Genomic DNA, 23,741 nt, shown 5'->3' with positions numbered 1-23,741 from the left:
GATATACTCACTCGCATGGCATTAGACTCCGACTTTAATTATATTTTTAGCCAAAAATAATTAATATGTACGTATTCTAAACAAATGATTATTGCAGTCAGAGAGAATAGTCACGTATTTATATATATTTTGATCTTCTTACAGCGCTCTTCACAAAAGTATTACTAACATGGTTTAGTAGAATGCACTTGAACTTAAAATATAGAATGCCTAACTTTCTAGAAATGTATGTATATGTATATGGAATGTAATTGATGCTGAGTGCTAATGTTGCGGTAAGCCTTTTTCGTTCGTCGATCATCAAAGTAGGCGCCATCATCTATGCCACCGGGACTATCTCAGCTGCAGTTGCTGTCGGCGGCGCAGCAGCAGAGGCAACAGTAACAATGACACTGGCTGAAACGTTATTCTCGACCTGTTCTACAGGTTCGACGATCAACGGCGACTGTTGCTGCTGTAGAGTTGGGGACGCATTCACCGCAATCGTTGTCACTGAAGCAGACGACGAAGATGCATAAGTGCCATTTGTGTCAGCATGAACTTGATCATCATTATTAACATCATCATCATCATCATCGACTGGTGTTTCTTGACGCAACACGGCTGCCAAATGATTATCATTATCTGTCTCCAAAGTCTGGTCAATAGCAGCGTTTACTACCACAACTGCTGATGTTGAAGTTGGATCTGAATCTATTGTGACCGGCAATGTATCTGAGACTGTTGTTGGCGATTGCTCTAGTTCACAATCTACTGAGTTGCCGCTAGTTCCATTTACATTTAAATGCACAGCTACATCACCATTGTGCATTGAATGCGGCGTCTTCAGCTCATTGATGATTTTTTCTCCGACTTTGGGGTCGATCTCGTTGATTTTCTCTTGCAGCTTGCATTTGAAGTCACTTGGCCACTTTGGATTCCATTCACGAAACAGTTTAATCTGTTTAGCAAAGAAACAGTATTAGAAAATGGAGAGAAATTTTTAAGTATTTTTTAAATAGTTACGCGGCATTGAAATAGGCTCATTGGCTTGTCCTGCACTCCAGACGTGGCCAACGAATTGACGACGCCATTCACATAGCTGCCATTTCCATTTCCAGTGCCAGCTTCACCTTCTCTTGTGAGATATTCCACCAATACATAAACGAAATCGTCGCGTTGCAGCTCGCTCCATTCGTTAAACCATTGTATGATATAGCGGAACTCCCCGTCTACTGATAAATTACTCATAGACATATTTGATTTTTTTCACACACCCCCGCAAACACTTTTGAAAAGACAACAATTTTGCACTGATGCTGCGGTCAATGTAAATTGAGTGAGATTCTTGGCGCAGTTAAATGAACTCAGGCGTTTAACTACTCTCTGTCCGCTTCAAAGTTTCTACACTAACAACACACAACCCGTTTCTAACTTTTTTCTTCGTCGCTGCTTGGGAATATACAAAGCCCAGCTCATAACAGCTGTTGCGTCGCTCACCGCACAAAATGTATCGATATGCGCCAATGCGGCGTTACACAGCACCCGCACCATATTTGAAAAATGCACAAATGTTGAATGAAAAACATTTGCGCTAAGTTATAGTAATTACAATTTATAAAAACTATTTTTTCTATTGTCATTACTTTGTCAAGAGTACAGGAATTCAAAGTTAAAAACAATTTCATGCTGAAATAGCGTTCTGAGGATTTGAAAATTGTAAAAACTTATCGATAATTAGCGCCAGTTTCTTCTTTGCTTGTTGCACACCACTAAAACATTTCGACGTTTGCAAGCACTAGAAAAGTTGCAGACAGTAAATAATATTAGAGAAATAAATAGTCAGGCAGGCAGCAGCAGCAGATAATTGTCAAATAAAAACATAATATGTCGTCCGCCGAACTGGAAAGTCAGCAGAAATGCACGGATAATCTGCAGGAACAAGCGGCCAATGCCGAGAATAGCGCCAGTAAACGTGATTCAGCGCCGGAAGCAGGAGACCAAGGTTTTGCCGCGGCCGAGCAGTACAAAAATAAGGGAAATGATTTGCTCAAAAGTAAGTTACCAATGTCGTTACATCCATTACTTATACCACTCGCTACAATTTCGAAGTCACGGCCTTATGGGGATAACATCCTTCAGCACTCTCGCAAACAGCAAAAATGCGTCCCGTGCTCCCAAAAAAACGCTACCTTTCGACCTAACCTTAAAAGCCTGTGGGAAGTGAGATAATTTGTATCTTTCTTTGTTCATTTTTGAAGTAGTTATTTATCTTATTTGGAACACGGAATTAGTTTCTTATGTGAAATAAACACCACACATTTATTGCTTTATTTTCTAGCCAAGGAATTTACGAAAGCCATCGAAATGTATTCGAAAGCCATAGAACTGTATCCAACCAGTGCAATTTACTATGCAAATCGAGCTTTGGCACATTTGCGGCAGGAAAACTTTGGTCTTGCGCTGCAAGATGGAGTGTCTGCGGTTAAGACGGATCCCAGCTACTTGAAAGGCTATTACCGACGAGCGGCGGCCCATATGTCCTTGGGCAAATTCAAATTGGCATTATCCGATTTTGAATATGTAAGCAGAATTTTAATTCATCAAATTACTTCACGATTTTACTGAATAACTGTGTTTTTGTAGGTGGCCAAGTGCAGGCCCAATGATAAAGATGCCAAGTTGAAGTTTACCGAATGCAATAAGATAGTTAAAATGCGCGCCTTTGAGCGCGCTATTGCAGTGGATAAGCCCGAGAAGACGCTATCGGAGATGTATAGAGATATGGAGAACATCAGTAAGCATTAGTTACATAACGAAAGAAGAAATATTAATTCAGCCTATTATTGCAGCCATTGAGGATGACTACAAGGGTCCTCAGCTGGAAGATGGCAAGGTTACTTTACAGTTTATGAAAGACCTTATGGAGCACTATAAGGCACAAAAGAGACTGCATCGCAAATTCGCCTATAAGGTATAACTATATAGTTGCATTTCGTAATTACGATACTAATATGTTAATTCTTTTACAGATACTCTGCGACATTGACGTTTATATGCGTTCACAGCCATCGCTGGTGGACATTAAGGTGCCAGGTGAGGAGAAATTTACCATTTGTGGTGATATTCACGGCCAGTTCTATGATTTGATGAACATCTTTGAGATCAACGGACTGCCATCGGAGAAAAATCCGTATCTATTCAATGGAGATTTTGTCGATAGAGGCTCATTCTCCGTAGAATGCATATTTACGCTTTTTGGCTTCAAGCTGCTGTATCCCAATCATTTCTTCCTGTCACGCGGTAAGCAAATAATGTGAAATCTGTTGGCCAGGCAATTAATTCGAATGTATGTTGAAATAGGCAATCACGAAAGTATCAACATGAATCAAATGTACGGTTTTACGGGCGAAGTTACGGCCAAGTACACCAGCGCAATGGCCGATATATTTACGCAAGTATTCAATTGGCTTCCACTGTGCCATTGCATCAACCAGAAGATTCTTGTCATGCACGGTGGTCTCTTCTCATCAGACGATGTTACATTGGATAACATTCGTCGCATCGATCGCAATTGCCAGCCACCAGAAGAGGGATTGATGTGTGAACTGTTATGGTCCGATCCGCAGCAATGGATGGGCCGTGGCCCATCGAAGCGCGGGGTAGGAATACAGTTTGGTCCCGATGTCACTGAAACATTCTGTAAACTTAACAAATTGGATTACATCATTCGCAGCCATGAAGTAAAGGATATGGGCTATGAAATGGCCCACAATGGCCAATGTATAACAGTCTTCTCGGCGCCGAACTATTGGTAAGTTTATAGCTATTGCTAAGGTTTTGAATCACGTATTAATTCCACATTTTATTTTGTATAGTGATACTATGGGCAACATGGGCGCATTTATAACAATTACTGGTAACAATCTAACACCAAATATCAGATCTTTTGAGGCTGTGGTAAGTTGTCTTCTCTAAGGTAATAGTTAAATGCATCTGTTAACACAAAAATTCGTACTATTTCAGCCACATCCTGATGTGAAGCCTATGGCATATGCCAATAGTCTGATGAACTGGCTGGCGTAGTCATAGAAACGTAGCAACTATGCATAACAATAGCTAAGCACACTATAAATTCCTAAAGAAAGAAAAAACAAAAACCAAAAGAACAACTAATAATCCCTTCCTGCCCATGCTTGAGAACCCACAATCGCAAAACACAACAACAAGAAAACTGGAAAACCACGAATTCTAAAATGCTCAAAGGACCTTTTAGCCAACAGCTTGCTTATTATTCGACTGTTTACAAGGTGGAGTTCGAGTAAATAACACTGTTGTGTTTTAAGTTGGACTGATGGCAACTGTGCATAGCAATCACTTTACAACAAACAAATTCTGCTATATTTGATACAAGAAAAACTATGCATACAAAGAATGATATAATTAATGTGGCTTTAAAAGTCAGATGCTAAGTTTAATTTGGGTGCTAAGCATCTGAGTAAATCACTTTAAAGTGTTTGTGCTATTAAACAAAAACTAAAACAAAATGAAGAGAAAAGAAACAATCCGTAAACAGTAAACAAATGTATTATGTTTATGCATAGCATTTTCTAAAAACCAAAAACTTTTGGCAATAATCTGCGTGGTCCACACAGTTTGAACATAATCTCCCCTATCCCTGCCCCGCCCGCATTTCTATATCCGTTTTTATTTTAATTTTTTTTCCCAAATGCTTTTGTTTCATCCTTAAATTTGTTTATATATCAAGTCATTTTAATAAAAATTACGCAAGTTAGAAACAAAAAATACCTCAATAATCCATTTCAATTCAAATTCAATGCATCACAAAAGACATTTAGCATTAAATTCTGTAATATTAAACTATTTGAATGGAATGCAGAATAGAGCAATTGTGTAATAATTAAAATTGATTTCTTTTTTATTTAATTAGTTAAGATCAACATCGACTTGTTTGGCTAAACTTAATCCTATGACATCAAATATGTCATTCACATTTGTCTTGTAATCCTTGAGATGAGCGCGCTGCAACAGCGTCACATACACAAATGGTCCGTTGTAGTCAAATAGTTTGTGGAAAACTTCTGCAGCAAGTTGCTGCATTTCCTTGGGTTGTGCCTGTGACAAATACAAGGCCACAATGCTGAGCAGGTCATGCAAATGTTTTCCATCAATCTGCAAGCTTCGTATGAATGCCGGTAAATGTTGCAATAGCTTCAGCTGCAATTTGTATTCTTGCGTTGGAGCTAGAGATTTCTCTGCGATGCTGTGTACGCTGGCTGCCTTAAGGAATTCCCGCAGTTGTGGCACTACATCACTAAGACTACGCTTCAAAATAAAATCCTTAGCATGCAAACCGAGTATGTGCAGAAGACTGAAACATCGACTCAACACAAGAGCATCTTTCTGGCGAAATTTCTCAACCAGTGGCTGCCAAATTAGATGCACCAACGGCAAGAACTCGTTCTCATAGTCCGCGAGCAGTGGCACTCCAGTAGCCAGGCATTCCAGTGCCAGAATTTGTTGCGTCTGCTCGGCGTTTGATAAGAACTTAATCACCTGACTTAATATCTCTTTAGTCATGGCAATATGACGCGGTAGCTCCGGTTTCGAAGGCTCTGTTGTTGAGGGATCCTCTTCGTCGCCTTCGGGCGGCATAGTGACATCCGGTTCTTCCTTGGGCGCACTATTCAAATCAATGGGTTCATCAATCGTTACCTTATTGAGAACATTTAGCCAAGTGTTTAAAATATGATGTTCCTCATCCTCCACTTGCATTTGAATGTCGTCAACTTGCTGCACTGTTTCACTTTGCCAACTGGTGACGTGACGCAGAAAGGCATTGAAGACGCGCAGATATGAGTAAATGTTATCGGATTGATGCGAATTGGCGCACTCTTCACAGATTGTCTGGAATATGCTATCCAAGTGTGGCACATTGCCACGCGTGCTATACTGCAGCACTACGCTGAGAATATCCACGGCGGCGTTGCTCTCTGGCGACTATAAAAGTACAATACAAAAATTACTACTAAGTGTAGACAGCTAACAACTTTAACTTGCCTTCTTCAGCAGAGTGTTAAGATGGAATGTGATGTAGTCCGTGGAGCACTCAATGAAATGCGATGGTTGAGCATACTTCAATGCACGCTGGATGGACACAAAGGCAAATGTGGCAGCTTGATGCACAATTGTATTGCTGCTGGCCAACTTTAAAAGCACTCTATGCAAGCTGCGAAAAATGTGACGATCGAAGGTGTCGCCAATAAAGCTGGCACAATGACCCAAGGCATCGAGCACAATGCAGGTATGCAGCACATTAAATTGAGCATCTGAAATGCTGACGCGACTGCTGAGCGGTTCGCTCTCATCGTCCGAATCACAATCCTGAGTGCGCACCTCCAAAGCAGCCGAGTACATACCAGGTGTATGATCCTGCCACCAAGATGTGGGCTGCAAAAATAAAGAATATTAGTTACAGAACATGTCGGTAAACTTAGTACCTACCTTATCGGGTTTAAGACGCCAAGCTGCGTCTGGTTGCAACGCCAACTGCCAGTGCTCATCTGCGAGCAGCTGATCTACGAAAAGTTGGGCCAACTTTAAGCGACTGCTACGCTCAGTTCGTTGCTGTGGCGTTATCATAAGCGTGATCAATAATATAGCCTCATTCATAGACGGACTGTGTTGTATGATCAAGTCTTGGCAAAAGTCAAAGATTAAATGATACAAAGCAGGTTCGCTGCCCAGAAGCGCTCCAATGTCGTAAAGGGCATCCACGCAACGCTTCGAGCTAAGATATTTGAACTGGCGCCAAGGCAGTTGAGTGAGTTGTGAAGCCAACTCTCTGGTGCTGCCCTCAACGACTTTGCGCAACGAATACTCTTCGTTGAGCAGCTGACGTGACAGACTCTGATCCAGGGCGGACAGTAGGCACATGACAAACAGCGCCAAGTTCTTGGGCACCAGCATCAGCAGTTGCAACTTGTCGGCGCTGAGATTGTGGAGGCAACCTTTAAGGAATAGCAGCTCGGCAAACTGTTCGTTGTCATCGCAACGATGTAGAATGCGTGGTAGTCTGTGCAGATGCGTATCAAGCAGCAATTCGGCATTTTCGTCAAAGATGCTTGAATAACGTTGTTGGTCCTGCAGCTGACGCAGTGTCGTTTGACACAGTTGTGCAATTTGTTGGTCCTCATCCTCAGACAAAGCCAAAGTGCTCTCTAGAAGGTGGAGGAAGTTCTTCTGCAGATTGCTGCCACAATTCTGAAGCAGTAGACAACACATTTCAGCGTATGCTTTGCGCACTTCGATGCTATCATGTGCTCTCAGTATGCTGGTTTCGGCGAAAATGGGCGTCATGTGTTTCATGGAGGCTGTCATCCAGTCTGCGGAACGTGGGTTTGCTTGGAGCTGCCTCAGTCGCTCATCGTTCTCCTCTTGTGTGCTGCGTTTGCTTGCGAACAAATTTAGATCACTCGACTGCTCCTTACTGGCATTATCAAACAGCAATCGAAATGCATCCAGACCATAACGGCCACCCCCAATTTTATCCGTTTCTTCAAACATAATGCATATTATGCGACCCAAGGCTTTTACAGCCATCTGGAAATATAGTTATATTAATAAATGAAGTTTATGGCAATGATTCACTTACTGATTTGATGGTTTGACCCATTTTGTCATCGCCCTTTGCAGTCACAAAGAGCACTGTTACAACTTTGGGCAGATAGATAAAGATGGTATTGGCAATTTGATGGCGTAGCACATAATCCGCCTCCAGGACACCTTCTTGCACACCAAACAGGACCATAAGGCAATCAAGCGATGCAATGACCAACTTGCGATACTTTTCCTGTTGTATAAGAGCCACTAGCGTGAGCAGCACTTGACCAATTACCAACATCTTGTCTTTGGTGTAAAACATCTCAAGTACATCGCCTGGAGAGCGTCGCAGTGCTTCCGACATGCAGAGCACAGCTGCCAATTTAATTTCCTCCGAGAGATTAGGCAGCATTTTGGCACCGCCAGGATCCCGCAGCTGCAACAAAGCAGCCATGAGTATAGAGCGAAGGCCGCGTTCATCTGCTAGATACAGCTGAGAAACGATATGACGCACTACGTCAAGCAAGCTAGTGCGCAGCTCCTGGCTTTCACTGCAAATAAATGAATAAAGTTATAGTTGAAGTGCATTTGTGCAGCGAATGCAAACTTACCCTTTAAGCTCATCCAGCTTTATCACAAGCGGCACAACAATTTGTGCTTGAAATATGTGCGCTTGTGAAAAATCAAATCCTGTTACTTCCTGTTTGACTTTTGCCAGTGTTGTTTTGCTTGGTTGCTTGACGAAATCATCGACCGCCGGTCTAATGCGCAATACATACGCCTCTATAGAAGTCATTTTTGAAAAAAAAAACACAAAAATCTAATAAAGTATTTTAAAACAACAAACAATCTCCCAACTTGTGAATTGTAAACACCGGCTAGGCGGTCTAGAGCAACAGCTGGCTTGAGCAGCTGTCAGCCTCACATGTGTCTACGTAAGATGTGAATGGCAAATAAAATACGTTACACTAACTGACGTTGCATTTCGAATATTATTCTTAATTGCTAATAAAAATACAAGCTTATAATTATTAATTACTGATTACGTCATACATATTTAGTTGTAAAATTCGTGCTGTACATCGTCCTTGCGCACGCTAGTCTTGTACCCTTTCTCGAAGTCCTTGGAATGCGCTATGTAACGATTCTCGCGCACAGCATGCATGCCCGCCTCCTGGCAAATGGCGTTGATGTCAGCATTGGAAATTTTGTCTGGTCGCGCTATAAACTCTTCCAGATCCACATCCTCAGCTAGATTCATTTTCGCAGTTATAGTGCTGAACACTAAACGTTTCTGACGTCGATCCGGTAATGGGAATTCAATCTTGCGATCTAAGCGACCAGGACGCAATAAAGCGGGATCCAAAGTGTCAGCACGATTGGTAGCCATGATGACCTTAATATTGGTGGTTTCATCGAAGCCATCCATTTGATTCAGCAGCTCTAGCAGAATGCGTTGCACCTCACGATCAGCACCAGTTTGAGCATCAAAACGCTTGGTAGCGATGGCATCAATTTCATCAATGAAGATGACCGACGGTGCATTTTGTTTGGCCAGACGGAAGAGATCACGCACCATTCGCGGTCCCTCGCCCAAATATTTCTGTACAAACTCTGAGCCCACAACGCGTATAAAGGCGGCGGTGGTTTGATTAGCCACTGCCTTGGCCAACATTGTCTTCCCACAACCTGGTGGCCCGTAGAGCAGCACGCCACGTGGTGGATCAATGCCTAATGATATAAATAATTATTAAATTTCTACCAATACAACTAATTCTTTATTTATTACATAGGAGTAATTTGAAACTTACCAATCTGCTTGTACAAATGAGCATGCGTTAAAGGTAATTCCACAGCCTCTCGAATTTCCTGCTTTTGCATATCGAGTCCTCCGATGTCCGCATAACTTACATCTGGCTTCTCTTCGGCAGTCAGCATAGCAATTGTGCTATCGGCCTCTGGTGGCACCAAGTCCACCAAGCAGTTGCTCTGCTTATGCAAGGCCACCGAAGCTGATGGCTTCAATTGCTCCCGATCAATTGTGGACAAGACGCGCACATAATAATTGGAGCCTGTGGTGGAGGCAACAATACCTGTGTTCTGATCAACAGCCTCTAGGAATTGTCCAATAACCAGGGGCACAGCTTTGGCACGTTTCACCTCTTCTTGAGCGTGCAAATATTCCTTTTTTCAAATTACGCTGTTCCTCTTTAATGTAGTCTTCCTGCACTTGCAGCAATTCCAGCTGAAGTTGTAAGCGCTTGTAACGCACATAGGCATCCGCCTCGTCCAAAAGATATTCATTGTTATCCATAGAGAGTTCTCTAAATAAACCCATTTTTCAAAAAAATGTTTAGAATTTTTAATTTCCGACAGTGAAAAATAGAGACAGACGGAGAGCAGGAGAATGACTTGAACTTTCAAATTTGCCTAACAGGAAGAAAACAGCGCAAAGTGACCGCAAATTGAAAAAACAAAAAGTGGTATTTAAACCACGCGCTTAAGAGCGGTCACACTACAGTAGTTAACAGCAACGCAGTGACTGGACCTATTATCGATAAGCTTCGTGACTCACGAACAGCTGTTAATGTTTTCTGTTGTGTTTTTTGTTGTTCGTGTTTTGCTCAACGTGGAAAAATCGTTCTATTTTTAAAACAACTTTCGATTTTATTTTGGAATTGTAAATTGTATTCCAAAGTAAAACTGCTCACACACGCTACGCCAAAACTAGCGTTAAAGTCTGGGCAATGTGCAAGCAATAAATAAAAGTAAAATAAAAGAATAAATCGAGTAAAAGCCGGCCGGGTTAATATTGGGTGATAGAAAATACGTCACCTGTGGAATATATGCATAGATATATGCGGATATATATGTGAATTGGCCAAAAACCGTAGCATTTGGTGACACAAATATGCTGACCATTATGTAATAAGCCACAAATACGATTGATTTGCTTGCTAAAATGGATGCACTCATCTTCCTGACGGCGGCGGCTCATCTCGTATATACGCCGTTCACCAAGGTCGAGGAGAGTTTCAACCTGCAGGCCATGCATGATATCTTATATCTGCGCAACAATTTTACGGCCTACGATCATCATGAGTATCCCGGTGTTGTGCCACGCACTTTCATTGGACCACTAATTGTCTCCATGTTGTCAGCTCCTTTTGTACTCCTCTTTGAGACATTGAGCATAAATAAATTCTGGGCACAATATGTAGGTAAAATAATACTGAAAATCTAACGGCTGAGCACTACTAATGTAAATATATTTTAATTTATAGTTCGTCTTGTCTTGGCTGGCGCTATTTCTATTGCCTGGCACAATTTGCGTCAAGCGGTGACCAAGATCTATGGCATTGAGGTGCGTTTATGGTTCACGGCTATCACCATAACGCAATTCCATTTCATTTTTTACATGACACGCCCTCTGCCCAACATCTTTGCATTGCCACTAGGTAAGCTTTCGTTGATTTTATGCATAATATCCATTTATTAATATGCACTCTGCTTGCAGTGCTCTATGCTTTGGCATGTTGGATGCGTGGCCAGTACAAACCTTTCATCATTTGCTCGGGCATCGCGATCATTGTTTTTCGCTCAGAATTGGCACTGTTTTTAGGCCTGCTTCTTGCCTTCGATCTGGTGCAACAGAAGTTATCCATTGATGGGTGTGTTAAACAACGATCCCAAGCCATGATTGATCACTCATTAAAATAATTTCCCCTTACAGCTTACTGAAGATTGCTGTGCCCGCTGGCGTCGGGATTTTGACAGCTACGGTCTTGGTAGATTCATTCTTTTGGCGCCGTCTGCTTTGGCCCGAGGGCGAGGTGTTATGGTACAACACTATACTCAATAAGAGCTCCAACTGGGGCACCTCACCGCTGCTTTGGTACTTTTACTCCGCTTTGCCACGTGCTATGGGCGTTTCTTTGGCTTTTGTGCCCATTGGCATTTATTTGGAACCACGCATACGACCGCTTGCGTTGTCGGCACTGGGATTTGTGCTACTCTACTCTTTATTGCCCCACAAGGAGCTGCGCTTTATAATCTACGTGTTTCCGGTTCTCAACATAGCATCAGCCTGCGCTTGCCACCGCATGTAAGTCAATAGCTCTGGAGTGATTTAATATATCTAATCGTGTCTTATTTTTGTCAGGTGGATTAACAGCGCCAAGTCTGCATGGCATAGTTTTGTGGCTCTAATCGCTGCTTCCCATTTGCTGCTCAATGTGCTTATTACCATCTTTCTTCTTGTCGTTTCGGGCACAAATTATCCGGGTGGTGCAGCGCTGTCGCGACTTCATCGTTTGGAGGCCAGCAATCCAAATGTTTCGGTGCACATTGCAAATTTGGCTGCCCAAAGCGGCGTATCGCGTTTCATGGAAATCCATAGTGATTGGATCTACAGCAAGGATGAGACAATGAACTATACTCAAGCAGAGATGGCGAGATACAGCCACCTGTTGGTAGAGGCGAAGAATAAGCATAACACAGAATTGTGGACAGCGTTGCAGGATGATTTTGACACCATGGAATTTGTGGATTGCTTTAATAGCATTGGGATTCAGTACAATTCTCTGTTTCCGGTGCGCATCAAGACAAAACCATGCATTGGAATTCTTAAGAAACGTTTTAAGGCTATGAATGAAAAGAAGAAGTCAAAAGATAAAACTATAAAAGATAATACGAAACCTAAGCGGAAGAAGGACAAATCTAAAGTGGAAATAGTAGAGGCAGTAGAAGAAATAGATTTAGAGCCAGTATTGCAAGAGAAATCTAAGCTGGACACCGCAGCAGATTCAATTGAACCTTCTGAGCAAGTATCCAGTGTTGAACCACAGCAGGAGTTGGAGATTGACGATGACGATGGCATAGTTGCCACTGTGGAAGAATTTTCTTTGGAAGTTAACGCAGATCCAATAGAAGTGGCTAAGGAAATAAATTTCCAGGAATTGCGCAATCTTGCTCTCAAGCAAACAACTCACAAATCCCGTGCCGCAACCAAACTGAAATTACGAAAGATTATCGAACAGCACTTCAGAGCCAAAGGGCGACACATCGAAAACGATTCGGCCGAACAGCATAAACCGAATGCTGGGCAACGGACTGGCATCCGTCAATCTGTGAAATCCATCATTAAGCAGGAGAAAATTAAGGAGATGATCGAGCAGATTGCCACTATGGATCTGACTCGTGTTTGCGACCTGGAAAAGACATCGACAAAGGACTGCCTAAAACAGGTCATAGATAAAATGGACGAAGAGAGCATAAAACCCCAATGATACCCTTTTGACTTTGCTCCCAAAAATATAAAATGTATTTTTTAAAGTTTTTTGAAATAAAATTATCCCAAAGACAATATCATGCTAATGTCGTATTTATTGTGTGTATGATGAATGAAATGCTGCATAAATGATATGTTAAAACAAAAAAACACGTTTAACTTCGTAAACTTGTATTAAATGTCATTCAACCATAATGAATTCTCTAGGCGATTATATAGCCAAGCCAAAGCCATACATCGCCAATGGTACCCAGCACACAAAGAAAAAGTGTAAATCTGTAGAGGACGCCATCCGCAACACCTCCTTTTAAGAACACTGGGGTGCCATTGTCCGTCTGGAATTTCTTTTGCAACTTGGCCATCTTAGGAGTTAATTTTCCAGGTGCCATCTGTTGCTTTAGATGTGGAGACGCCTGAAACGAACGGGACGCAACCAGCATTGGAGAAGCTATACTGCCGCATCGACTAATGTCGCACAGTAGTGGCTACAAAAAGGGAATCGAATTATTAACGAGAATAAATCAATTGATTGCAGTGCTTACACAGAATTTGGAAATCAAAGTCCTCTGCATTTTATAGTATAAATTTTCAGCAGAAGAAAATTTATAGTGTTCTAGTAGCAAAAAGTTTTTAGAATGAATAAACTACGTTTACAGCCTGCCGAGTTGAAGAATAAAATGATATTTAAAACCATAACTGCCATTATTTTCATATTTTCAAATTCGATAAGCTTTGATTGCGATAAATTCATTTGTCCAATAAGAATCAAGAGAATACATTTCGAATTATTGTAACGGTTATTATGCATTTCATGCATAATTGTTATTAAATGGACATATACTACACGATTGATATTGAAATTGAACTGCATTTTTTTCCAATAGTAGTCATGAAAACAAAAGTTTTGTTACAAAACCGATAAGCAAACAGCCATCTCGATAGGTACAAATGCGAATTGCGCAATTGGTATATTTTTGTAATGTAGTATATTTAAAAATATTACTTGCGGTCACGCTGCACATTCATCAGTTTTGAATCAGTTGTTTCTTCTTTGTTGTTTATTGATTATTTAAATATTTATTGAGTATGTCCTTGGCAAAGTACCTCAATCGCTCAGCGGCCAAATCTAGTAAAGAGGCTATATCGCGGATCTGCACATTGAGGCCCGTGGAGGCCGAGCACAGTGCCATACAATTGACGAACGGTGAGAATATTATTGGACGCAGCAAGGAAACCGGCATCAGAGATTCCCGCTGCTCGAAGCGACAACTACAGCTGCAAGTTAATCTGCAATACGGAAGTATACAGCTTAAAGTGTTAGGTATCAACCCTTGCGGTATCAACGGTGTCATGGCGATGCAAGACACGGAACGTGAACTGAAGCATGGTGATCTTATAGAAATTGTTTACGGCCGACATCCATATGAAGTGCACTTCAAACCAGCCCCAAACGAAGAACAAGAGAATAGCACAGACGTGGACATGGAGAGCAGCCTTCCAATTGCCAGTGATCAAGAGCACTGGGATTCAGTGGCCAATGGCAAATTGGTAATCTTTAGTAGCGCCGGCTTAAGGGCATCAAACAAAATTGCCGGCTACGACATGGACGGCACCATTATCACTACTAAGTCCGGCAAAGTATTCCCCAAGAACACGGACGACTGGAAAATCATCTACCCTGAAGTGCCCGAGAAACTGCAGCGACTGCATAAGGATGGCTTCAAAATTTGCTTCTTTACAAATCAAGCGGGCATTGCACGCGGTACAGTTAATCTGGATGAGTTCAAAGTGAAAGTCAAGAATATAGTTAAGAAGTTGAATGTGCCTATTCAGGTCTTCGTAGCCATAGGCAATGGGTATTATCGCAAACCGTTGCCTGGCATGTGGGAGCACTTAAAACAGGAAATGAACGACAATGTTGCTGTGAAGGAAGAGCGTTGTTTCTTCGTAGGCGATGCTGCTGGTCGGCCGGAAACCGGCAAAGGCGTCACGAAGCAACGAAAGGATCATTCGCTGGCTGATCGCCTGTTTGCTGCCAACATTGGCCTATCTTTCTACACGCCCGAGGTTCATTTTCTCAACAGGCGCATAGAAGAATGGAACAAGCCTGATTTTGAGCCCAGCACCGTTCACGTCGACATCCCTCAGTTTGAGCCAAATGATGTGGAATTTGACACGAAAAAATGCGAAATGATTATTGTGGTTGGATTGCCGGGTTCGGGAAAGAGTCACTTTTGTGCCGACGTGCTGGCTACTAAAGGTTATGTGATTGCCAATGCTGACACTTTGGGCAGCACCCAAGCTTGTCTAACAGCCTGCCAGCGTGCCCTAAAATCAGGAAAGTCGTGTGTGGTGGACAATACCAATGTGGATGCGGCATCGCGTAAGAAATTTGTAGCGCTAGCGCAAGAAACCAAAATCCCTTGCCGTTGCTTCGTAATGAATGTGACGCCGACGCAGGCGAAGCATAATATTGTTTTCCGAGAGCTGCAGGACACTGGTCACTCGTCCATCAACGACATGGTCTTCAACATGATGAAGAAAAAGTATCAAACGCCTAGCCTAGATGAAGGCTTCACTGCTGTCCACAAAGTTAACTTTAAGCCACAGTTCGCAAACGAAAAGGATGCTAAGTTATACAAAATGTATTTGCTTGAAAAGTAAACTTTAAGTTAATCCTGTTAATGTGCTAGGCCTTGCTTCTGTAGATGTATAGAATATATATGCTGGGGAAGTACGCAAATCTAATCTAGGGTAAATATTCGCTTGGCAATATCATCGATTAGCCAATCCATGGAACTCAGCAGTTTTTCGCCTGTGACAGCGCTTACTCCAGCGACTAGCCAATGATGCGTTGTGATGTCATCTAAACACAATATCTGTAAGCCATAAGAAGTTAATAAATGTTTAAAATTTCTCCTATAATTTAAGATCACCTCTTTGATTTCTGTGGAATTTAAGGCGCCGGGCAAATCCTGTTTATTGCACAGTACTAACAATGTAGCCCCGGCCAAGCGCTCCTCCTGCAATAGTACTTGCAGTTCCTGTTTACAACTCTCTAGACGCATTCGATCTGCACTGTCCACAACCCAAACTAAACCATCTGTGCACTCAAAGTAGTTGCGCCAATAGGATCGCAATGATTTCTGGCCGCCCACGTCCCACATATTGAGTGTGTAGCCATTGTGTTCCAGTGTCTTAATGTTAAAGCCCAGAGTGGGTGAGATTGTGTCTATGGGTTCGCCGTTAAAGCGCTTTAGAATCGTTGTTTTGCCTGCATTGTCCAGGCCACTAAAAAAAAAACAAGAGCATGAATCACATTTGACAATTGACAACCAAACAAACTTACAGTAAGAGTATACGCATCTCTTTTTCCTTTTGACGCATCTTTTTCAATACTGTTAGAAAGCCCATTATGCAGCTTAACTATTTCTTGACTCCTTAATCTAATAAATAAATGTAAATACAGCAGTTGGTTGACAGCCAGCTGCGGCAAATATAAAATAACAATAAATGTTTACTGTGAATATCGCCAACGCTTTTGTGTGAATAGCAAATTTGGAGGCTTGACACTATCGATGTATTTGATATCGATTTATTGCCAAAGAATATAAATTCATTTTTATTACTGAATTTAATGAAATAAGAATATTTAATTAAAAAATGCTTGCTTTTCTCAATTCTAAATAATTTTTTGTTGTCGCAAAGTTTTAAGTGTGGTATATTTGTAACAAGTTGGCAACGCCGTTCTCCATAGACGTCAAACAGCTGTCATAACCTGGGGCCCGTGAATTTTTCGATTCAGCCTGTGAACTCTTGCATTTCAGCGACTAAAAATAAAATATTTATTTGGCAAAATGATGAACTTGTCCAGAGTAAGTGCAGTTAACAGACATTTATGCATTACGGGAAGTAGTATGGATAATTTATCCATATTACTTTTCCAGGAAGCATAATAATGATGCATTCAATTACGTAAGTTGCTGGAGTCCCCAAAACTAACCGCACATTTGCTTTTTGTTATCGCAGGCCGTTGTCCGCAGCTTCAGCACTGCTACCACCCGTCGTGCCACCGCCACCAGCAAGGATCAGATCGAGAAGGGTTACTTTGAGATCCGCAAGGTGCAGGAGCATTTCCAGAAGAAAGATGGCAAGCCCGTCTTCTTGAAGGGATCCGCTGTCGACAATGTGCTGTACCGCATCACCATGGCGCTGGCTCTCGTCGGCATTGGTGGCATGGGCAAGCTCTTCTGGGAACTCAGTGTGCCCAAGAAGGAGTAAGGCAACAGCAACGTTATAGTCGTATCCCTTTATAAGCTAAGCAAAAACAAAAGCAGCCCCCGGCCCCAATTTGCAGCGTAGTATCCCTTATATTTCTATGTTTTGATTGTGTGAGTGTAAATCAATGATTATTATTGAATATTATACCTAACTAATATAATATATGCATTCCTTGCAGAGCTGAGAACCCGCAAAAAAAACCTAGTGTGTCCTAGAATGTTTCCTGTTGCTTGTTAGCATAACTTAAGTTAAAGTTAAAAGTGTAACTGAACATTCGCAAAATGAGCATTTCAATCGTGGAAATATAAGAACTTGGCTGTAAAGTTATAAGATTACACAACGCTGTCTTTTATTCAACTGCACTCTGCAAGTCGTGCGGCAAATCAAAGGATCAGATCGTACATAACATATGGTCGCTTATTTGTCAATGTAAATTTGCCGAATATTTTTTGTCTTTGGCCCGAGGGAAAATAAATAAATTGCATTGACATTAAATAAACAAAACAGCGGCAGCAAAACGAATTTTTGGCGTCGTTCCGTTTTGGATGTTTTGGTGTCGAGATTGGTGAGGATTGGATGAGAAGAGAGAGAAGCGAACGCGTTTTATAAATCAAAGGGCGGCAACTCGGCGCGTTGCCTTTGCCATGGAAATGTATTTTAAATCGAGCGAATCATTCTGCGCTTTAACACACACGCAATACATCCATAAGTGTGTATGTGTGTGTTTATTAATAACTATAAGAAAAAATAAAAGAGCAGCACAAAAAGACAGCGGAGCAGAGAAGTGCAGCGAAATGTGCAATTTAAGGCGTTTTCATTAGTTATTTCTCCATAAACACTTAAATAAAATTAAAGCATTTGAAATAACAAAAACAAAAACAAATGCAAGAAACGAAATAAAATTGCAAAGAAGACGCAACACTCACACTTAATATAGCCATTTGAAGAGGGAGAGCAATAAGACGAAGAACAACAATTTTGCTATTTCATTTGCCGTTACGGACCATTTACATTTTTGGATGTGCACGCGAAGCGCATAAAATGAACAGAAGTTTACGTTTAACATATTTCTGAAACGGAGGAGGATGTTTGCTGTTGTGTAGGTGGTTTAAGTACTTTGCTCGAACCCACAACTAAAATCCAAAAAACCGAGTGTGGAATGGAGTACATTGTACTCATCTACGGATTCCCTGAATTGCTTGATCGCTTTCGCAAAAAAAAAAAACGAAAAATAATCATAATCTAGATTCGAGAATTATTTCCATTTTTTGCTTAATTAATTAAATGCACACAGCGTGCAATAGAAATTATGTGCACTTGTCGCAAACTTATTATATTTTCATAGACTGTGAAAAATGTGCTAGAAGCTATTCCAATTATGGGTCCGCTACTGTATATTAGGCCAACCAACTACGGCCTGAACAGAACTGCGCCGGGAATTCGTTGTTCCACACGAGTGAGCGCAGTGAGATTGCAATAATAACTCCAAATGCATAGAAGATGCGAAACTAAATGTTTTCGCCTTCCAATTCTTGTACGCTGCCAAAAACAATAAGAATGAGAGAGGGAAAGAACATTGTAGTCATGCTGATAATGAAATACTCTTAAAAAGTTAAGGTAAGATATAAAGAAGTTAGAGAATTCTTCAAGAAATAATGTTTTAATACCTTTTTAAGATTTAATCGCGCTTTTAAAAGAAACAAAACTTTTCAATGACAACTTGATGCTGATTTTTAATTGTGAGATTTGCTTTTGTTTGTACATATTTATTTTATTTTTTTGTTATCCGCAATCTTTCTTATTGATAATAGATCAATTGTATGTGTAAGTACTTAACTTTTTTTTAATATGAATAATAAAGAGATTCTCATTTAAAGATGAGAATAATATAACGAACTTTCAATCACAACAAACTTCATCAAAAAATTATAATAACCAAGACTAGAGTATTTCAAAAAGGGCGGGAAGAAGTAGCGTGTAGAATCAAGAATCGAAAAATGTGTTTCATTAAATGTTATTTATAGTCAGCAATTTTATGCATTTAAAGCGCGTCTATCAACGGCAGCATCAACAGCAGCAGCATCAGCAGCAGCAGCATCTGAACATCGCCATGCGGAAACGGCAACGACGCCATATTGAAATTAACTGTGGCGCGCTTTTGATGAAGGGTGCACGAGTGAGATAGCTGCATAGTTGCAGAGCGCCATTGCGACCCCGATACCGATCTCGATCCCGATCCTAATAGTCTAATAGCAAAAGATAGAGCCCATGGCAAGACGGTGAAACTTTCACCTTTTGTTTGTTTTTACAACGGCACAGATATATTTTTTAATTTTTATTTTCGTGCTTTTTTTTTTGGTTTCACGTGAAATATTGCCGGGCAAACGGCGTGCGCTCAGGTCCAGGTCCATGCCTAGGGCCCAGGCCCAGGCCCAAAGACCCAGACCCAGGCCGTTGCCGTTGCCAATGCTCTGCAACCGTCTGTCGCATCAGTCGCAGTAGCAGCCGCAACCACAAATCAGAATGTCGTTGAAGCATTCAAGTGCAACCGCCGTGAAGCGAACTCGCTGCTGCCGCCGCCGTTGCTGCCGCTGTTGTTGCTTCTGTCTCCGTCTTCGTCTGTGTTTCCGTCACCGTCTCCTTGTCTCCATCTCCATCTTAGCAGTTTGCGGCAAATCTCGACAACTCTCAGATGAACGGCCGTTGAGTGAACAACGTCAACGTTTCGTCTCTTGTCAGATTGCTCTTTCTTTGTGGGAGGCGAAGGCGGAGGTGGTGGGCACACAACTGGGCACAGTAGTTAAAAACCTTCAAACGAAATTCGTGTATCGATCGATCTAGACACGTCCAACATCACGCAACACACAACACACAAATCGTCCAACACCCGAAACCCGTTTGGCCTATTAACACTTCGATTACAACTCAACTTTTTTTTTCGTTTTTTTTTGTATTTTTACCGCATTTCTGGGTGGTCTTGAACGACGCTTTTAGTTAAATTTTGATTTATTTGAGCTTCAATTAGTCGATGAACAAATCTGTTGATTTATTTGCTTTTAATTATTGTTTGAAACCACAAAGCCGTGCCACACTGGCACAGGTTAGAGGGCGTCCGTCACATCCCCAATCCCAATCCAAATTTTGAAAATCCAAAAAATAATCCCTGACACTGACACATTTTGGCTTCCGACTCTTTAGTCTTGTGAGCTAAGCTAAGTAAACTGCCGAAGAAGGTTTTTAATTAACACCATCAATATAATTTACGACAAAACATCAAATACGCGCGCACATTATTAATGGAGGTTTAAGTGATTATACCCGGTAGCTAAAAAAAAGGTAGGACGATGTAATAAAACACTTAGCCTGTCTGTTTCCAAATCTTTTAAACAAAAAAAATATGGATCTTCCTGTATCGATATAAGTTATATTCATATCTATCTTTGTTTTTTTTTTGCTTGCCCAAAATGAAATTAATAATATTTTGCAGAGTAGTATAAACACTGTATGAAATTACAAAATACTTTCAATAAGTAAATCTGCAAATTGAACATAAGGTATAAAGAAAGTTGATAAAATGGATCAACTTTTAAGAATTTTAACTTTTTTCTTCACTTGTAAAATGTAGTTCAATTTTATGGTGGTAAGATTCCGAAAGTTGAGTCCTCGCACTTTAATTTTTTTAAAGAATGGAGTATGATAGAAATGTGTTTTTTATTTAAAAATCTAATTTCATTTTAGTGAAACAAAAACTTAATTAAGAATCGAATTGATTAGTTTTCCATTGACATAAAATAGTGTGTCAAAAATACAATTCTTTTTCATCAATGATAAAGAAACAAGGAGCATCTTGAAACTAATATTCCAGAAGAAATTTATCATGCAGACTGAATAGCAATTAAATATGCATCGCAGATCATATTGTAGTAACATGTTTTCAATATAATTTCATTGAAGTGCATCCATCACAACATTCAACAACATTATATTTTATATTGGGATTCATCCATGATTGAATTTGGGGCTTGTGTTATGGTAAACAAACAAAAGCCGCTACAGATCCGCAGTGATGCCGAGAAAAGTACTCTTAAAAATACTGAAATGCATATTTGAAATTTATAAACCATAACGCCCCCAGACAATGGGAATAGAAATGAGAAAATGGAAATGGGAATGGGAATGGGAATGGGCAACAGAGAGAATCGAATCGGCGTGAAAGATGCGCTTCCCATTTCCCGCTACTCCGACAAGCGATGAAGATGTTTTTTAGCCTGTGAAACTGAAAACCGAGCGAAGTAGAAACATGTGTCCAAATCGAGTCCTAACAACCTACCGCGCAATATTGCGACTATTCCAGGTCATTTCATTTTGGCTTGTTAGCAACGTTGCACGGGTGCGAACCTCTCGGATCAGGTGACAGTTGCGGTGCGTTGCCTCTCAAGTGAGCCGCCTCGAGTTTACTCCAATAATTCATCGTCAACTGCAATTGCGCTGAGCCGTTTTATGTCCAGCGCGAGGGAGCAAGGACATCCAATACTCAAGTGCATTGCATAACATCATCATCGGTAACCACTTAGACATCTTTACTATACCTTAAGTGGCTGCTTGGCGTAGACAATTCGACGCTTCCGTCCGTCCAGTGTTAACACCCTTTTTTGGTGTTATGTCATATGCGTAGCTTGGGTTCGATTCTGTGCCGAATGTGTCAACTTTATAGCACATTTTGCCCACTTTACGACATTTGAAGCCTCTCTCGTTCCTTCGTTCCCCGTTCCCTGTTCCCATTCCCGATCCCACTCGCGTCTCTGTCACGGATGCGCCTTTTGTTTTGTTAAGTGTCGTGCATATTTTGTCGCCGATGTTATTTTTGTTGGATGTTGAATAACACTAAAATAAGACAGAGATTGAGCAGCACAAGAAAAACACATAATATTCATTTGTTATGCTTGTCATTTGTCGCTGCTCGCGGCAAAACTTCAAAGCATGTCACCCAATTTGTTAAACGCAGATAATTTGCTCTCCAACTCTCCATCTGGGTTCGCATCCACCACAGTTTCGAAATGTGGGGCTTTGACTTTTCGCATATGCTCAATTATTAGCATTATATACATGCATGTGTTTATATAAGTCATCAAATATCGCAACATACACTTTACTGAATAAATATTAAAAGAAATAATAATATAAATATTTTTAAATCAATGTTCCAGCCTTGAAGGTTTCTATAGCTAACAAAATGTTAATTACTTTGAAAAACATTTTTTAAATAAATGTATTCTTAGATATCGCTAAAAAACACATCCTTGATTATTGTTAGCTTTTTTCTCTTTGAAAATGTAATATAATATGATTATTCAAAATGTTGGTTTTTAATATGCAATCATATTCAATTAATGTAATTGCCATTATCATTATCTTTGGGAATAACTCAAATAAAAAATGTGAAATTACAGAATAATTACTTATTTCTAAAACTAGTTTTAAAAAAATTCTAGCCTGAAAGACCTTAGTCACTCCAATTGCAATAAAATAATAATAATAATTTATATAATTAATTTGCATAACGTTAACTACCAATGTTGATTTATAGAATAAAATAAACGATGACATTTTCAAATGAGAATTTCAAATATAGAATTAAGCATAAGTCAATACAAAGTTTCATTAAGTATGCAAGTTTCAAATAAATAAAATTTTAATTATTTAAATTTCAACCCTTTAAAGCTTAAATACAGTTTCAATAAGTATGCAAGTTTCAAATAAATAAAATTTTAATTATTTACATCCCAACCATTAAAATACAGTTTCAATAAGTATGCAAGTTTCAAATAAATACAATTTTTTGCATCTATACCCCAACCTTTTGAAACTTAAATACAGAATTAAATACTGCGTAGACATTCACAAAAGAAACGTTCACAATGGCGATCGTCAGAATGCGTGCGAGAGAGAGTAACGAGTTGAATTCGCAACAAACAAAAGGTATGCGCAGGTAGGCGATACATAGCGAGCTCAAGGAGGTGTGTCCAACTCGCTGATGAGCGTGTGTGCGTGCGTTTGCGCGTGAGTGTGAGTGATGGGCACACAATCGCAAGCTGGCTGCGCGCTCACACACACGAACAGCCACTGATTGACTTGCAAATATGTAAGTGTATGTGTGTGTGTGAATGTAATAGAGCGACGTGAGACGAGAGCTTTTCTAATGAGCGAACGACAAGAAAAATTGGCAGCAAGCATTAAATGACGAAATTAAATATTAGTGACAATCATATGAAGACAACAACATTTCTTATAATTAACTCTAACCATGCGAATCGCAACGGCTCGGCGAGAATCGAAATGCGGCATCGCTCACCAACGCCACCAGTAGCAAGCAGCGGAATCTGCAGCGGCATCGGCAGCCACAACGGAGACAAGGTGAAGAACCATGCCCTCTGACTGGGAGTATGGGGAGAATAGGGAATTGGCCCTGTGCCGCTTTATTAGCGAACAACGATCGCTCTAATGATACGATTTTGTTAATGAAGCAAAAATAGATGCGCACACTATCTCAGCATTGACAAACTAGGCG

The 23,741-nt window shown here is 40.6% G+C and overlaps 9 protein-coding genes across 10 annotated transcripts; 4 read left to right on the top strand and 5 right to left on the bottom strand.

The window, feature by feature from the left end:
* Window positions 1-2: 2 nt before the first annotated feature.
* Window positions 3-1,589, bottom strand: LOC132787615 (uncharacterized). Its single transcript, XM_060794782.1, has 2 exons — window positions 1,006-1,589; window positions 3-940 (listed from the first exon to the last, which is right to left on the bottom strand). The coding sequence occupies exons 1-2, from the start codon at window positions 1,234-1,236 to the stop codon at window positions 320-322; spliced, it is 852 nt and encodes a 283-aa protein (XP_060650765.1). The 5' UTR covers window positions 1,237-1,589; the 3' UTR covers window positions 3-319.
* Window positions 1,590-1,760: 171 nt separating this feature from the next.
* On the top strand, window positions 1,761-4,783 carry LOC132787613 (serine/threonine-protein phosphatase 5). The gene is made up of 8 exons (XM_060794779.1): window positions 1,761-2,035; window positions 2,321-2,562; window positions 2,626-2,776; window positions 2,832-2,953; window positions 3,012-3,282; window positions 3,343-3,793; window positions 3,858-3,939; window positions 4,006-4,783. Exons 1-8 carry the CDS (start codon window positions 1,867-1,869, stop codon window positions 4,063-4,065), a joined length of 1,548 nt encoding a protein of 515 aa, XP_060650762.1. The 5' UTR covers window positions 1,761-1,866; the 3' UTR covers window positions 4,066-4,783.
* A 33-nt stretch (window positions 4,784-4,816) lies between these two features.
* LOC132787610 (uncharacterized) lies at window positions 4,817-8,487 on the bottom strand. The gene is made up of 5 exons (XM_060794776.1): window positions 8,214-8,487; window positions 7,655-8,153; window positions 6,505-7,602; window positions 6,061-6,450; window positions 4,817-6,000 (listed from the first exon to the last, which is right to left on the bottom strand). The coding sequence occupies exons 1-5, from the start codon at window positions 8,396-8,398 to the stop codon at window positions 4,927-4,929; spliced, it is 3,246 nt and encodes a 1,081-aa protein (XP_060650759.1). The 5' UTR covers window positions 8,399-8,487; the 3' UTR covers window positions 4,817-4,926.
* An 88-nt stretch (window positions 8,488-8,575) lies between these two features.
* LOC132787614 (26S proteasome regulatory subunit 6B) lies at window positions 8,576-9,955 on the bottom strand. The gene is given in 3 exon segments (XM_060794781.1): window positions 8,576-9,333; window positions 9,414-9,792; window positions 9,794-9,955. Coding segments are annotated over 3 exon segments (1,200 nt in total). The 5' UTR covers window positions 9,941-9,955; the 3' UTR covers window positions 8,576-8,659.
* Window positions 9,956-10,564: 609 nt separating this feature from the next.
* On the top strand, window positions 10,565-12,966 carry LOC132787612 (probable Dol-P-Man:Man(7)GlcNAc(2)-PP-Dol alpha-1,6-mannosyltransferase). 2 transcript variants are annotated; one of them, XM_060794777.1, is made up of 5 exons: window positions 10,565-10,823; window positions 10,887-11,060; window positions 11,120-11,273; window positions 11,336-11,707; window positions 11,765-12,966. In XM_060794777.1, the coding sequence occupies exons 1-5, from the start codon at window positions 10,565-10,567 to the stop codon at window positions 12,888-12,890; spliced, it is 2,085 nt and encodes a 694-aa protein (XP_060650760.1). In that variant the 3' UTR covers window positions 12,891-12,966. The 2 variants fall into 2 exon arrangements, with proteins under 2 accessions (XP_060650760.1, XP_060650761.1); XM_060794778.1 differs by having other exon boundaries at window positions 10,736-10,819.
* Window positions 12,967-12,969: 3 nt separating this feature from the next.
* LOC132787617 (cytochrome c oxidase subunit 7A1, mitochondrial) lies at window positions 12,970-13,573 on the bottom strand. Its single transcript, XM_060794784.1, has 2 exons — window positions 13,435-13,573; window positions 12,970-13,377 (listed from the first exon to the last, which is right to left on the bottom strand). Exons 1-2 carry the CDS (start codon window positions 13,462-13,464, stop codon window positions 13,096-13,098), a joined length of 312 nt encoding a protein of 103 aa, XP_060650767.1. The 5' UTR covers window positions 13,465-13,573; the 3' UTR covers window positions 12,970-13,095.
* A 327-nt stretch (window positions 13,574-13,900) lies between these two features.
* LOC132785648 (uncharacterized protein F21D5.5) lies at window positions 13,901-15,556 on the top strand. The gene has a single exon (XM_060791845.1). It carries the CDS (start codon window positions 13,979-13,981, stop codon window positions 15,554-15,556), a length of 1,578 nt encoding a protein of 525 aa, XP_060647828.1. The 5' UTR covers window positions 13,901-13,978.
* On the bottom strand, window positions 15,522-16,518 carry LOC132785649 (ADP-ribosylation factor-like protein 2). The gene is made up of 3 exons (XM_060791846.1): window positions 16,242-16,518; window positions 15,829-16,183; window positions 15,522-15,771 (listed from the first exon to the last, which is right to left on the bottom strand). The coding sequence occupies exons 1-3, from the start codon at window positions 16,304-16,306 to the stop codon at window positions 15,637-15,639; spliced, it is 555 nt and encodes a 184-aa protein (XP_060647829.1). The 5' UTR covers window positions 16,307-16,518; the 3' UTR covers window positions 15,522-15,636.
* Window positions 16,519-16,613: 95 nt separating this feature from the next.
* Window positions 16,614-17,513, top strand: LOC132785650 (cytochrome c oxidase subunit 7A, mitochondrial). Its single transcript, XM_060791847.1, has 3 exons — window positions 16,614-16,767; window positions 16,922-17,283; window positions 17,352-17,513. The coding sequence occupies exons 1-2, from the start codon at window positions 16,750-16,752 to the stop codon at window positions 17,171-17,173; spliced, it is 270 nt and encodes an 89-aa protein (XP_060647830.1). The 5' UTR covers window positions 16,614-16,749; the 3' UTR covers window positions 17,174-17,283; window positions 17,352-17,513.
* Window positions 17,514-23,741: the final 6,228 nt, after the last annotated feature.

This window comes from Drosophila nasuta, chromosome 2R (genome assembly GCF_023558535.2).
Source record: "Drosophila nasuta strain 15112-1781.00 chromosome 2R, ASM2355853v1, whole genome shotgun sequence".
NCBI lineage: Eukaryota > Metazoa > Arthropoda > Insecta > Diptera > Drosophilidae > Drosophila > Drosophila nasuta.
Note: the sequence above shows the minus strand (reverse complement) of the source record. Positions and strands in the feature narration are given on the sequence as shown.